The sequence below is a fragment of the Chanos chanos genome, chromosome 9 (assembly GCF_902362185.1).
Source record: "Chanos chanos chromosome 9, fChaCha1.1, whole genome shotgun sequence".
Lineage (NCBI taxonomy): Eukaryota > Metazoa > Chordata > Actinopteri > Gonorynchiformes > Chanidae > Chanos > Chanos chanos.
In genome coordinates, this window is record NC_044503.1 from 1,661,796 (window position 1) to 1,676,118 (window position 14,323).

At 42.4% G+C, this 14,323-nt stretch overlaps 4 protein-coding genes across 5 annotated transcripts; 2 read left to right on the forward strand and 2 right to left on the reverse strand.

Moving 5' to 3' along the window:
* Positions 1-915: 915 nt before the first annotated feature.
* On the forward strand, positions 916-3,655 carry tmem221 (transmembrane protein 221). The gene is made up of 3 exons (XM_030784009.1): positions 916-1,208; positions 1,651-1,736; positions 3,069-3,655. The coding sequence occupies exons 1-3, from the start codon at positions 916-918 to the stop codon at positions 3,572-3,574; spliced, it is 885 nt and encodes a 294-aa protein (XP_030639869.1). The 3' UTR covers positions 3,575-3,655.
* On the reverse strand, positions 1,222-6,332 carry borcs8 (BLOC-1 related complex subunit 8). 2 transcript variants are annotated; one of them, XM_030784012.1, is made up of 6 exons: positions 6,234-6,332; positions 5,949-6,061; positions 5,665-5,729; positions 5,444-5,551; positions 4,166-4,259; positions 2,397-2,488 (listed from the first exon to the last, which is right to left on the reverse strand). In XM_030784012.1, exons 1-5 carry the CDS (start codon positions 6,268-6,270, stop codon positions 4,196-4,198), a joined length of 387 nt encoding a protein of 128 aa, XP_030639872.1. In that variant the 5' UTR covers positions 6,271-6,332; the 3' UTR covers positions 2,397-2,488; positions 4,166-4,195. The 2 variants fall into 2 exon arrangements, with proteins under 2 accessions (XP_030639873.1, XP_030639872.1); XM_030784013.1 differs by lacking the exon at positions 4,166-4,259 and having other exon boundaries at positions 1,222-2,488.
* An 813-nt stretch (positions 6,333-7,145) lies between these two features.
* On the forward strand, positions 7,146-9,011 carry rfxank (regulatory factor X-associated ankyrin-containing protein). Its single transcript, XM_030784579.1, has 7 exons — positions 7,146-7,245; positions 7,577-7,642; positions 7,999-8,099; positions 8,197-8,322; positions 8,476-8,542; positions 8,662-8,742; positions 8,923-9,011. Exons 1-7 carry the CDS (start codon positions 7,146-7,148, stop codon positions 8,991-8,993), a joined length of 612 nt encoding a protein of 203 aa, XP_030640439.1. The 3' UTR covers positions 8,994-9,011.
* A 482-nt stretch (positions 9,012-9,493) lies between these two features.
* On the reverse strand, positions 9,494-10,906 carry nr2c2ap (nuclear receptor 2C2-associated protein). Its single transcript, XM_030784580.1, has 5 exons — positions 10,869-10,906; positions 10,574-10,664; positions 10,356-10,461; positions 10,098-10,165; positions 9,494-9,629 (listed from the first exon to the last, which is right to left on the reverse strand). Exons 1-5 carry the CDS (start codon positions 10,904-10,906, stop codon positions 9,507-9,509), a joined length of 426 nt encoding a protein of 141 aa, XP_030640440.1. The 3' UTR covers positions 9,494-9,506.
* Between the last annotated feature and the right edge of the window lie 3,417 nt (positions 10,907-14,323).

Consider the following 14,323-nt stretch of genomic DNA (forward strand, 5'->3'; position numbering starts at 1 on the left):
GACATCTGTTATACGCGGGAGCGCTATGACATTTCTTTGTGTGCTTTTTTCTTTGTTTTTTTTCTTAAAAAAATGTATTCGATTCAATGATGAGCAACTGGGTGCAGAACATCAACTGCCCTCTGCTTCCCCAGAACCACGGAGCTAAAATTACGGGCTCACACGTTTCATTCTACCTGTAAGAGGGTTTACACTCTACATTAACTAGTCAGTCATTTGCCGTTGGACGGTAAGAAGTTAGGTTTAATTTAAATACACATTATATTTGAATTTTAACGAATGAAAAGGTAAAACACTCCCGCATAAAATAGTTAATGCTTTTCTTGAATCTGAGTATTATTTTTTACTTATTTTACAGCGATTTCATTCATTTTATATTTTCTTGCCTTTTGCCTTTTTTTATATCGTTCATTACGGCTTTTAGTCTGTGCTCAATGTCGACCAAACCGAAAAAGGCTTTTCACTTGGCAGAAAAGGGGGGCGGGGTGGGGGAGCGAATGCAATGTCGGCAAAAGTTTTTACTGATGCCATTTTAGGGGACAGAATCTCGAACGGCTGTGTGCCTGCGTTATTTAGGAGAATCCAAATGAAAAGTCTATTGCCACATGAAAAGTTTTTAATCTGACGGATTTTAGGTGACCTGGATCACATGCTTAGTCTGAGCACTCACCGTGTGCTCTCAAGCAACCAGCCAACATACGCATTCCAGAGTGGGATCCGGTCCGCACGACTTCTGCATGGAAAACCGAGCACCGAAACGCAGACAAAATACTTCAGAGGAAGAAAGAAAAGCCACTGGTGTAGACTAGCCACTTAAACTGCCTAGATGCAAAATTACCCTTTTTTCATTCTTAAACGAAGAAGCGTTTCGACGTAATATTGTATAGTTTTGTAAACAATTACATTCCGACGAGGATGCTGGACACCTACAGCCATCGCTCCCTGATGGTTTTGGCGTTTCTGGGGATTTTATCTGCTATTATGTCCTTGTTGTCCGTTATTTTGATCTTTCAGCTGCAGTCACAGCAGGCGAACGTGCGGGAGTCGCCTTCGACCGTTGTACCAGCTGAGGTTTCTGCTGTGTTGATGCCAGTCTCTACGGTTCTTTCCGCGTTATCTCTCACTCTGAACCTCTGCTCTGTTACCGTCTGTCTTCTGCACAGTTACTTTACCACAGAGATTTGCAGGGGAGAAGAAGACACAAACAGGTAACCAAATTAACGCAAATGTGTGATTTATTTGGGGTTTTGATAGGGTTTCTCCAGCTCCAACAGAGATGAGTTCGTCATTCAGTTCTGTAAGAGTTGCTAGTTCAATGAGTGCGAGGTGGCCTAGCGCAGGAATAGCGGCCCCATGTCTGAAGCGCGAAGCACAATAGCTCCCTCTCATTAGAGTTTCAGCTCACGACCCGCGACCTTTTCCCACGTCGTGAGAGTACATTTTTGAAAACAAAACATTACATGCCATCACAGTAAAGTATTTTGACAACAGAGGCATATCTGCGAGTGCGCCGATTCAAACACAAATAACTTTGTGCTCTTTCGAACTGAACCTCTGAGATGGTACACCAAATTGCGGCGACATCGTTAATCTGCACACAAAAAGGCCTGTTGTTACACGTTGGTTACTTTTTTTTCTTTGCTCTCTTAGGGCTGACTGGTTCCTATTGGACAGCAGAGCAGTCCGACATGTAGCGATTGGCTTGTTTTGCCTGGGCGTATCAGTGTATTTAGCAGGTAGGTGACGTCAGTCCAACCCAAACGCTGGTAAACCAAACTTCTCAAGGACTTTAGATTCGGGAACGCTCAATTACTTTTATCCTTTTCTTTGTGATAATATGTGAAAAGAATGGGTTTTATATAACCGGTTTTTTTTAACAATTCAAATTGGCGCAAACGCCATTTAAATGAGGTTCCCCCAGATAACCTCAAAGCAAAGTGTTTTTCAGTTACATAAATTAGGACAATATTTAAATCTACTCACTTTGATCATGTACACTGATGTCATGCATCAGTTGCTAATATATGAACAAACTTACATTCTGTGGGCACTAAAAACAGAACACCCTCTCCAAAATGGTCCAGTTTTAAACAGTAAAAAAAAGACAAAAACAAAAAACAAAACAAACGGGGAAAAAAAAAGGACACAACAGCATTTACACGTCCTCCGTGTGAAAGTGACAGATGTAAGCAGAACAACTGCTGTCTTCTTTACAAATGTCCATTCCTGTTTTTTTTCTGTTGGAGAGTCTGGTAGGGCAGGTGATTTCCATCCTAGTGCAGAGGTGTGAGGAGGAGTCAAGGCCTGAACTCGTCCACTAAAACAGAGGGATATCGGCCTCACACCCTCCTCTCTCTGGTCACACACACACACACACACACACACACACACACACACACGCACACACAGGGCTCAGGGGTCAGTTCATATTCCAGTGCTGTGTTTTTCTGCCACATCCCTCAGTGTGCCTGGCTCCATCACTCTTCTCCTGTAAGAAAAAAACAATCAGTCAGTCAGTCAGTCAATCAATCAATCAGTCAGTCAGTCAGTCAGGGGACAGACACACAGGCCAGGGGTGCAGACGCAGGCCAGGGGTGCAGACGCAGGCCAGGGGTGCAGACGCAGGCCAGGGGTGGCCTAACTTGACAATGAGCTATTTTATCTCAGGGTTTCGCTTGTTGCTTGTTTAAACCCAGTCCAGCATAAATGTTTTTTTGTTTCTTTTTTTAAATCTCTAGACAAGACTTCGAGGGCTCTGAGAATCAACGGTAATCTAGGACAGATATTTGTAAACACACAATGAAAAAAAAAAAAAAAAGAAAGAAAAAAAAGACAAAAGCAGATGTGAAAGCTGATGAGCAGCTTCCCCCCAGAATCACCCCTGTCAGACTCGCTGCCGTGGCGATGCGCCGACATTTAACTCTTTCACGTTGGTAGAGGGTGTGTGACCTACTTCTCCATTTTAGGATCTAAATGACAGGCTGAGTCTGTCCTGACTTCTTAACACCATACACCACCACACTTAACGTCATCTTAACGCTGCTGCTTCCCCCCCTTCGCGTTCCCAGCTCTGTCCATTTACATGCTGATGGTGTTTGAGGTGGAGACCGGCATAGCCAGCGTATGTGTGCTGTCCTCCGGAGTTCTGGTTCTGATGATCGTGGTCGTGCACTCCCTGGTCCGAGCCGCCCGAACCGCAAGGCACTTCCGTTCCGAACACAGCCACACCGTTTACCAGAACGAGGCGGAAATCGTCTCGGCGGTCCACCCGAGCGAGCTGGGCGTCAGGGAGAAGCCGCGGCGGCAGCAGAGCCAGACCGGTGCGCAGAGACAGTTCTACCCGCCCTGTGTGGACTCCGCGGACAGACAGCGCTGCTCCCCCGCCCGTGGGCCTCACAGCAGCACAGTCAACCACAGGGAGAGCTACAGCGGGGCCAGGATGCACAGGACTCTGTCTGCCGAGTCTGGCCTGCTCCAGGCTCAGGCCAAACCCTGGAACGGGGTCAATAACGAGATGAGAACTGTACTGGCCCGTAAGTCGGGCGCGTCTGGAAAAGATTCCACCCTGGTGTGAGAGACCGTGGGGTGCTGATGTGGCCCTGGTACCACACGCTGGGATAACAGGTCTAATCCTGTGTAGTAGAGGAGAGCTGGATCCCTGTTTGTAATAGTGTTTGTTTAACACAGATGTCAGAGGGGTTACTCTGTGACACAGAGGTCAGTGAAGTAGATGGAGACAAGGTTATTTATACGGTTATGGTATAACTGTTATAACTGCTACTGCTGAAATAAATGAAAAAAAAATTGCTGTTAAAGTGAAATCCGTCCATTAACATCCACTGAATGTCGACTTATAAACAGGAAAAAAAGACTGTTTTATTGATTGATGTTGTTTGTTTTGAAACACATGAAATTAGAGCATTTGTACTTGAATTGAATGTTTCAATGTTTAAGTTTATAAGTATTTTAAAATCAGCTGTGAGATTTAAGAGTTTTAGATTTGTTTCATTGTAATACAGACACAAATATAGCTCGATGCTTCATTCTTGGAGCTATTTTTCATTGTCATCTTTAAGTGGGAGGAAAAATAAAAGTTAAAAAAGAAAAAACATGTGGGAAAACATTTGTGCATTGTTTTGAGTGCCATGACATAAAAACTACCAACCTCGGACTCAGTTTCCCATAAGTCAACAGGTCAAGATGAAGTGGGAGGGGCATGTGTTGGGGTGTCATGGTGGCCGGGAGGGGGCTTCACACCACTGAAGCAGCATGCATGTGTCAAGAAAACAACAACAACAACAACAACATCATACACACATGCACTGTTAGACTGAACATGTTAGCAAAACAAAAACATGGGAAGCAGCGTTAGCTTTCTGACAATGAACGGAGTCAAACATCATAGCCCTCCCCTGTTTCTTCCACTCCACCACCAGCTATACCTCACACACACATGCACATACACCACACGCAAACACCACCAGCCATACCTCACATACACACACCCACACACACAAAGACCACCAGCCATAACTCACATACACATGCACATACCACCAGCCTTACCACACACACACACACACGCACACGGGCGCGCGCACACACACACACCGCACACACCACCAGCCTTACCACACACACACACACGCACACACACACACACACACACACACACCACCAGCCTTACCACACACACACACACACACACACAGAGTGCCAGTAAACCAGTGTGATGAGAGGAGACGTTAAAGACCATGACATTAACAGAAAACAACACCGGAGCAATTAACTTAAGCTGAAATAACTGTGTAGTGTTACATTTACTTAAAGAAACATAAGCTGTACACAAGTCATATTAAGATTCACACACTTAATCAGGCAGCCAGTGCAGCTGTGTCATCCAGAGGGGATTGTATGTGTGACCGGGCAGTAAAGGAAGTGCTTCACCAGTTCCTTCTTTTCCCATCACCGTGCTCTTCATTCACAAAAACAACTCTATTCCAGCTGACGTCATTCATTCCATTAGCTGTGGCGGTTGCATTTGCACATACTAACATTAGCATTAGCATTCCTCTGGCCATAAACCGTAGGATTACACGGGGCCACGGCTTGAGTTAGCCAGACTGTGGCATTAACTACATCCATTTGTTTCCATCTTAGGATGCTAACTGTTAATAGCGCTAAAACTCAGTTAAGACCGCTATTACATTGAACTGAAAACTCTATCTTCTCAGCCGTTTCACTGGAAGGGGGGGGGGGGCATTCCTTTCATGATTTGTTTCATCGTTGAGTTCTGCACACGATGCAACAGTTAACTGACAAAACAAACAAAAAAAATTAAAAAGTTACTCTGCGTTATTCTGTATAGACGGTAGTCCGGGAAGACAAGTAAAGAGAGGTCACACTTGCAGAGATGCGTTACTGTGACGTAATGACTCCTTACCTCCGGCCTTGGGTATTGCTGATTTGATCCTTCAGCGTGATAGCTTGGCGAAGCAAACCGTCTATGCTTTTGAAATAGAGACCGCTGTTGGTCATGCTTTTCACTGCACTGTGAAACATACGAAAGTATCGATCAGAAAACCCACAGATACGAACTGCGAAGTAACCATCAACAACTAGCCCAGCGTTCGGTTACACTCAATCTGCCATCACAATATTCACCTGCACGCATATTCCACTGTGTAAATAGCTCCTTGGCTTTGCTCTTCCCAGCTCTGCATATCTGTCTACAGGCAGACAAACAGATAGGTTTCAAAAGACAGCAGGTTCACAAGTTTTAATTAACCGTTCGTTTTTTCTTTATTCACTTCAAAATAATATCAATAAAATGTTTCAGGACACAGCCAAGAGTTCTATCCTTTGTAGAAAACAAAACTGAACTTCTTCGTTAAACACCTCGACCACTACACACTGACTAACACTGAGTACACAAACAAAGATCATACTTTGTGTTGCACCAGCTCAGGCAGCGACCGTCGAACGTGTTCCTGTAAGCGATAAAGGGCAACGGACGGTTCGTTCGCCAAAACGTACATGCTCTCCGTGAATTTGTCGGTGACTAAAAAGAAGGTAAACACACACACACAGAACACGTTGAATCTACCATACAAGCAAAGAAGATACAGGTGACATTTCGAAAACAGGCATTCCGGTCACAGCTAGCTACTCAACTAGCAGTGAAAAGTTCACAGATTGAAAATGAAGGGCATTTTAGAAATTTGTAACAATACCTCGTTTGACTTTGAGTTGCATTTCTTGATCGTCCATTTTAAATATCCCAAATCTTTGTGTCCTCGCACCCGCAAAGCTGACTCAAGTCAATATTGACAGGAATGAGCCCAGACTTCACCGTTTACGTTGTGTCCTTATGAATTTTGGTTCGGGTCGTCACAACAGTTAAAACATTGGTTCCTAGCATCCTTCACGATTTTGTTAAAAAAAAAAAAAACAAATTCACTACAAGTGGGCAGATGCAGTCAGATCTGCAGATGAGAATTTTACGATGCCGTATAAAGATCTGGCAATCAATCCTACACAGAGTACTCTTTCTACAGCAGTGACCTGTTTATACGATCGGGTTCTAATGCATGTTGGGGTTTTTTTTTTATTTTTTTCAGTTTCACTTTTGATATGGGATGATCCTCAATCAGGAAACAGAGGCTGAATTTAAGATTTGTCTCAAGACGCGATGATAAAAGTGTCCATATTGTAAATAAATGGAACATTAAACTTAACAAACTGCGGTAAGGAATCTTTGCCTATTTCACCTACAGTATGAAGAACTGTCGCAATTAGCCTGAAACAAACATTATATTGGCTCATTTGAACCGATCTGGTACCCCTAACTCTGCCCAGTTAATAGGATGTCAACTTTTGCGTTAGTTTGTAAAATGGATTCAAATAATAAATAAGAATTGATTGATGATATATGAAATGTGATACTTTAAACGCGTTTCATTATTCACCGTGGGTTATGTGTAAGATGTATTCTTCGTCACCTAATGCAAAAGTGAGCTGCAGTATGATGCGTAACAAACAGTTCATTAGTTTAAATTGAATTTCAAAACGTTACGCGAGAAGATGTTGCACCTGCTCGCTGTACTGTGTATCTGAGTTTATTAATCCATTCCAGGCAGCTCGTGATGGAACACAGGGGTGAAGAGATTGGAATCAACCACGCGACCACCCTCACTAACAGACAGCGTGGGAATGAGATCACAGTCAGACCAGCTACGTTAGACAGTAAGTACAGAGAAAACACAAGGGTCGACATTATAAAAATATATGTATTTATATAAAATGCCAATATATATTTCTACATTTCTCTGTCTTTTTAAAACACATTTTGGTAGTTGCTCACTTTAAAACTGATCAGTTTTGAAAGACGGTTTTATCTGTTTTGCTTTGCGCCTTCTTCCCTTTCTTATTTTTCTCTGTCTAATATGTTTTAGACTCAACGCCGTGTGAAACAGAAGCTTTTTATTGCTTTGGCAAATGTTCTGCTCGTGAGTTTGAGTTTTTCAGTCTTGAATCAGAGAATTGACAACACAACTGCTATCTGATTTCTCCTTAGGTCTGTCTGTCCATCAGCTCGCGGCGCAGGGGGAGATCGCGAGGGTGGAACAGCTTCTAGCTAAAGGTCATAACGGCCGTTTAAAGTTACGCTGCGCTCACACACTATGCAAATTGCATAGCTCACACACTATATTACAACCTTGACTGATGGCATACAGTCAATATTATAAACTTATCTCTATTATATCCCAAACCATAAATTACACATTTCTGTACTTAATCTACCTGCTTAAAATATATATTTAAAACAATGTCCAAGTAATGTAGTGGAATCTCTTTGGCGAATACGTCATCATATTGAATCTTCCCTTAAATCTGTAACCTCTGTCAGTAACGGATACAAAGGGCGCTCTTAGACTTTTTATGTGAAAATATAGTTGTATAGCAATATTGAATGACATTATTAATATTTCATTACAGACGTTTCTCTGCTGAATAGTGAGGATGAGAGAGGATTCACCCCACTCATGTGGGCAGCTGCATTTGGGGAAATCACAATGGTGGAGTTTCTGCTTGAAAAAGTGAGACATTTCAGTTGGTTAGTTATTTTTTAAGACTTAAAAAAAAAACAGCCGTATGTCTATAAACGGTGTTATAAACGCGCTTGTTTTGATGCAGGGTGCTGACCCAACAGTGCTTGCACGTGAGCGAGAAAGCGCCCTGTCCCTGGCCAGTGCTGGGGGATTCGCTGATATCATCAGTATTCTTCTGAAACACAAAGTTGACATCGACTCCTACGACTGGGTGAGAAGAAGCACTGTTTCTTTTTTATCCAGTTGAGAAGAACCATGTATCTCCTCATTTTGTATTACTGTATGTTATCTGAGATAACTGTTGGTTGATTAACCCGTGCTGTTGTGGGGAATAATTTGAAGTTGTTTTCCCGTCTCTGGTCAGAATGGGGGAACTCCTCTGTTATACGCTGTGCGTGGGAACCACGGGAGATGTGTAGAGGCTCTCCTGGGTCAGTCCTGACTCACTTTTATTTTTTGGAACATTTTTCAGCGTGACTTCCATTCCTGTCCTTTCACCCTACACCTCTTCACTTTAAACTAACGCTTCATTAAAACCTCTCTGCTGTAGGTGGAGGGGCAGACCTCACATTCGAGGCAGACTCTGGATACAGTCCCATGGCCTTGGCCATCGCACTGGGCCATAAAAAAGGCAAGGCTCACACTTCTGTAACATCACCGTTTATTATTCACACATTTCTGGGTTTCAGATCGTACACATAAAATGACCTGAAGGAAACAACACATCAATTCATGTGTTGAGTTTTGAATGTACTGAAAAGCTTTTGTAAACCTAATATTTTGTTGTTGTTGTTGTTGATGTTGTTTTTAGTGCAAAAGTTGATAGAGGACCACATTCTGAAGCTGTTGAAGCAGAGACAGCGTGAGACTGTTGATGAATGAAGCTGGTAGCCCAGGTCAGTACACTGAGGAGAATCTTGACCTGACAGTGACCAGTCAGTCAAGTCCGCTGAACGACCAAACACACTTACAGATTATGACACAGGATGTGTGGAACTACTGTATACGGCTGAACACCAACGGAAAGTTAAATAATTGTTCTTTAAACCTTTTTTTTAAACAGTTTTTTGGGGTTTTTTTGTAAATGAGATGTTACTGAAAATACATTTTTATTTTTTTTTTTCCTTTTATAATAAAAGCACCATTACCAACGATGCGCACACATGACTAGTTTGATTTGAGAGAGCACTTGAGACATGTTCCACAGAAGGCAGATGAATGGGCGTGTGACAGTTGGATCACATGTTTAAAAAAGAGGATCTGAGGACAGAGAGAGGTGTTGGGTTTGTGTGTAATGGCAACAGGTGGACAAAACATCTCCGCCACAAGAGAGAGATGATTCCTCCCTTTCAAAACCTCAAAAGAAAAGAATATTCTGATCTTCTCCTCTTCTCTTCACGTTGCTCTTTCCCCCAGGACATCCAAAGAGTAAACAATTATTCTCCCGAAAAAGTCTGCACTGTTCTCAAACACTATTTTCAGCCGGTGCAGCGCGGGTGAGCGCTGAATGGGAAAGCTGTAGGCGGCCAGTCAAGACCATGACCAGTTAGAGAGTGGTGACGTGAACTGGCACCCTGGCTCTCTGCCAGTAACATTATAGTAAATGTAACATTACACTAAATGACTGCCAGTAACATTATGGTAAATACATAACACTAAATGACTCTGCCAGTAGCATTAATGTAAATGTAACATTACACTAAATGACTGCCAGTAACATTATGGTAAATGTAACATTACACTAAATGACTCTTCAATTTTGTATTTTACAATTCAAGCAGCTAAAACAGCAGTGAAAAGTCAAAGAAGGATCCAATCTCCTCTTATATTACTGTTCACACAGTTTTATCATTGATTTTGTCACTAATTCACAACTGTAGCTATGTGTTTAGCATTAAAGTGGTTAAAAAATGGTTTGCCAAATTCTCCAGCTCCACAATTTAATACTGCATAAATGACAATAGCAAATAGGTTGAAAAAGGATATTTGTAAACAGTTGTTGTCTTCTGGGTAGAAATCTGCAATGTGTGTAAGATCATCTTCCTTCAAAGACCCTGTAGGAGGATAAAAACATTACATAATACAATACATAAAACAATACATAATTCCATTACAGAACAGATTAAACAATACAATGAAAACACTCTCTCTCGTTATTTTAATCACCATTTAAAAACTGTCAATGGTATATCTGAACTTTATTTTGAACTCATTTTTTTTCATTAAGGATGCGTTCACAAAAACCTTTTAATCTGCAAGTTTTCCCTGAGAATCCGCCCTGGAACTGTAACCTCAGTTCCGATACCCTTACGGGCTGGGGGAACTCCAGAACTACCCACTGGGAATCGCCCTGTGAGAGAAACGGAAGACTGGTAACTTCAGAAGCTGCCTGACAGACAAACACATCTACTACTGTAAATAGTGTATTTCTGTTTATGGGAAAGGGCTTTTAGTGACTATACCTGGTCAGAATTCCAACACGTCTCCTCGTTGGAATCAAACATAAATTTTTTCCCGAACTGTTTGACATCTCTGTTCAGAACCGAACTAACCCTGTTTAAAACAAGCGAAACGTTTTCACTGATGATCAGATGCCCCTACAAGCAGACAGCGTACAGGTTGGACAGCGTGTTCGTCATGCACCACATATATGCAAGGACAAATGTCATCATCAGTCTTTTATGCTGTTGAAAAGAAATAGTAAAGGCACACGGTCAATACTTTTGAATAATGTCTGAATGAGCCACGTTAACCCACCTGCTCTGTGTATTGCTACAGATCAACGACACGGCCATCTTTGATTTGAACTTTCAACTGTGGGCAAAATGATGCACAATAAAAACCGTGTTTACGACAGTACTGGCAGAAAAATCTTTCTTTCTTGGTCACTAGATGGCAGTAATGTTCTTTGATACTCTCATGATTCCTTTCAAATTCTTGACACTTTTCAGGATCGTAGCGCAACCTAATTATTCTCTATACAAGGCGACGCAGTGCGAGGTCTTCGTATTTATTTAGTCGTACCTGAAAAAAAAGTAAAATCAGTTAGACACTTAACTGGAAAACAATAGAAAACAACAAGTATTGCATATGTAAATAACATTCGGATTAAAACGGTCACAAAAGAACATGGGTGCAATTAAAGGGTCAAAATAAGCACTTTACAAACAGTTATCCCAGAGAGCTGTAAAACTGCGCATGAAATAGTTTGTTAAACCTTAAATTAAGCGAGCGCGGTAAACTGCTGTTTTGCTGCGTTTGCCATAACCTATCAGGGCGGTAATAAACAAACGGCTGGGTTTGTAACCACAAACAGTTCATACCCTCATTGAATTTGCTGATCTTATATATTCCCTAAATCTCAAAGGATGTTTTTCGCGGAGAAAACGGCGAATGCAGCATTTGATGGGTGCATTGGTTGCGTTGGAGTAATCTGTCTTTGTGAGAGGTCTTGGTGCAGTGTGCTCCTTAGCCAATCAATAAGTGTGAATTACCAAACCTGATGGAACTGGACCTGCGGGATTTGCTGCTTTGGTGGCCAGGAACTATAGAGACATTTCCCACAGCAGTGACGCAGTGACCGAGACTGTACAGTGTGTGTGTGTGTTGGGAGGGGGGCTATCCAGATTTCGGGGATGCGGTCTTGTTTAGGCTGGAGGAGAAATAGAGGGAGGGAGAGGGAGAGAGAGAGAGAGAGAGAGAGAGAGAGAGAGAGAACTAGGATACTTGTCCAATCAGCTGACATGACTCAGTGCTTTCGTGTTCTCTGCATTAGACACGGGGCAACACTGTCTGCTCTCACGACAACCTTCACGTTTGAATCTCTCTGTGTGTGTGCGTGCGTGTGCTGGTTGCAAGCTTGTGAACTCTGTGACTTTCCCTGCACTGTAATACGTTGTGCATGCTGCTGCTGGACACCTGTCTACAACGCCATACATATCCATGAAACCAAGCGGCTCCATCGGTATCTTGATCGCTGCTTTCTCTCTGTCGCTCTAACTCACATGTTGTTAGCGCCTGCGTACAACGCACAGTCCATTAATACAGCTATTGAACTTGATAATAAAATTATTCTTCGCTACACAGAACTTGTACGTTTGATGACTTGTCATATCAAGCAACACATATGCAATGTCAATCTAAATGGGAGAGCTAGGAGACGGGGCGGGGGGCAGTTAAACAGAAGCTCGATTCGACAACCTCAGCTATGAGATGAACTTTGAATGAACTTGCTATGTTCAGTGGTTTCTACGCTGTCCCAATCGGTGTGTACATGTCTAATGTCGCTGAGGTAGCACTGGAGAGCGGTGACAGATTTTAGTTCAATTTCTGCTTGATATTTTAAGTCTCGATGTGAAAATATGAGTTGAGGAAACTGCAGTCCGGAGATAACCTTGCGAATATGGGGGGGGGGGGGGGGGGCGCTAAATGTGAGTGAGTATACGTGAGATTCATGAAGTGCTTCGTATATAAAAACGAATTTACCTACATTACACTACAGGTAAATTCATAGTCCTGTTAAAAGTATCCAATAAGTTCGACAAATGTTGTTGAGTTCATTTAGAAAAACAAGTACATCGAAGAGTGACCCTCTTTTTTCTTGCTCAGAATACTGTAGTCAGCTGTTTTACCGTAAAGTGTTCTATATATGTGAAAAAAAAATCTGATAAATTGAAGGTTTTACTACGCTCCGTGGCAATTCTGGGCCATTCATGTGGTTGTTTAATGTGTCCCCTACTTGCATTGCTCACGGACCACTTATGGATGACGAATCGTATATTCTCTGATTTTTTTCATAAAAAGTTGCTCTAAAAATGGAGAGAATGAGGGGAGAATGAAAATAAACAGCAATACAAGGATGCAGCCCACAGTCCGCACGAAGGATTATTTTCTCTGCTTTTCAGGTGTTGAAACAAATAGGCATTCCTCGTACCTTTTAATGTGTGTGTGTGTGTGTGTGTGTGTGTGTTTTAAAGATTTGTAAAGGTTTTAAAAAATATATTTTGCACAAAAGAATTTTACAAGAAGACGACAATTTTACATCTATGTATGTAGGCTATATTTTATAGCGTAAAAATCGAGTAAATCACTGGATGCATACTCTATACTGCTAGAGAGAGAGAGAGAGAGGGGGGTGTGGGGAGAGAGAGAGAGAGAGAGAGAGAGAGAGAGAGGGGGGGGGGGGGGAGACAGAGAGATGGAGAGAGAGCTGTTGATGTTAGGCAGGTAAATAAGCCTCCTTTTCCTGCCGTGGCAGTGTCATCAGTCTCCAGAGCTTCACGAGCCGTGGCCATTTGAGCAGATTGCCCTCGTGAGATCGGTCATTAATTGTTCGGGAGGCTGAGGGACGCGGCACCCGCTTATTTAGAGCGGCGCCTCCTCCCTTAAATGGCAAGTCAACTTACCGGCAACGGCGGAGACTTTTAATGAACTAACCTTGTTTCCAGTTCTGCTCGATAAACAAAATACTGACAGTCTGCCTCCTACACAGGTCCCAGGCCCTGTCACAGTTGAAATGTTAGGGTCTGGAAGAATTATGTTTGGGCGAAGGTCTTTGGGAAGGGAGGGGCACAGCCGTGTCCACTGCCAATAGTTTATATTGCGCGGCATTTAGAGTGTGCTTTGAGGCGATCTGTGTTTTAACAAGCTTAAAACTCCCCCAAAATCCCATAACCACACATCTGGATAGATCTAAACAATTAGCGACAGCCTGACTTTCGCATTTTCTTGGCAGCCGCTTAGTCGTTTCAGCGCTGGAATTTTCTGCTCTAATTTGAATGAGCTTCTTAATTAAACCATTAAAAAGCAAAGCATTTGCACAGTATGCTCGACTGCCTTCATTACAAAGCGCAAACAGTTGTAATTTATTCGCTTACATCTGCAAGCAATGAATTGTCCTTATTGTCTTCTTTCTCTGTTTTCCTGTTTTCACTCTCAGTGAAACAGGCACCCATCACTCACTCGGGGAAAAGGTGAACACGCATGCTCTTTTCGGCAGTAAATTACGGGAGTGATTAATTGATGGTGGAACAATGCATGTCTAGTCTTGCGTACCACTGACTGCACAGGAAGTGTAAACAACTAGTGCTTGCAGGGGGTAGGGTAAAACGACACGCTAACGTGACGAAATGGAGTAACAAAAGAATCCGATATACTTCTCCAAACATTGTCATGTATTTCTAATTAACTGCTAAATTAAATTAAAAGTCAAA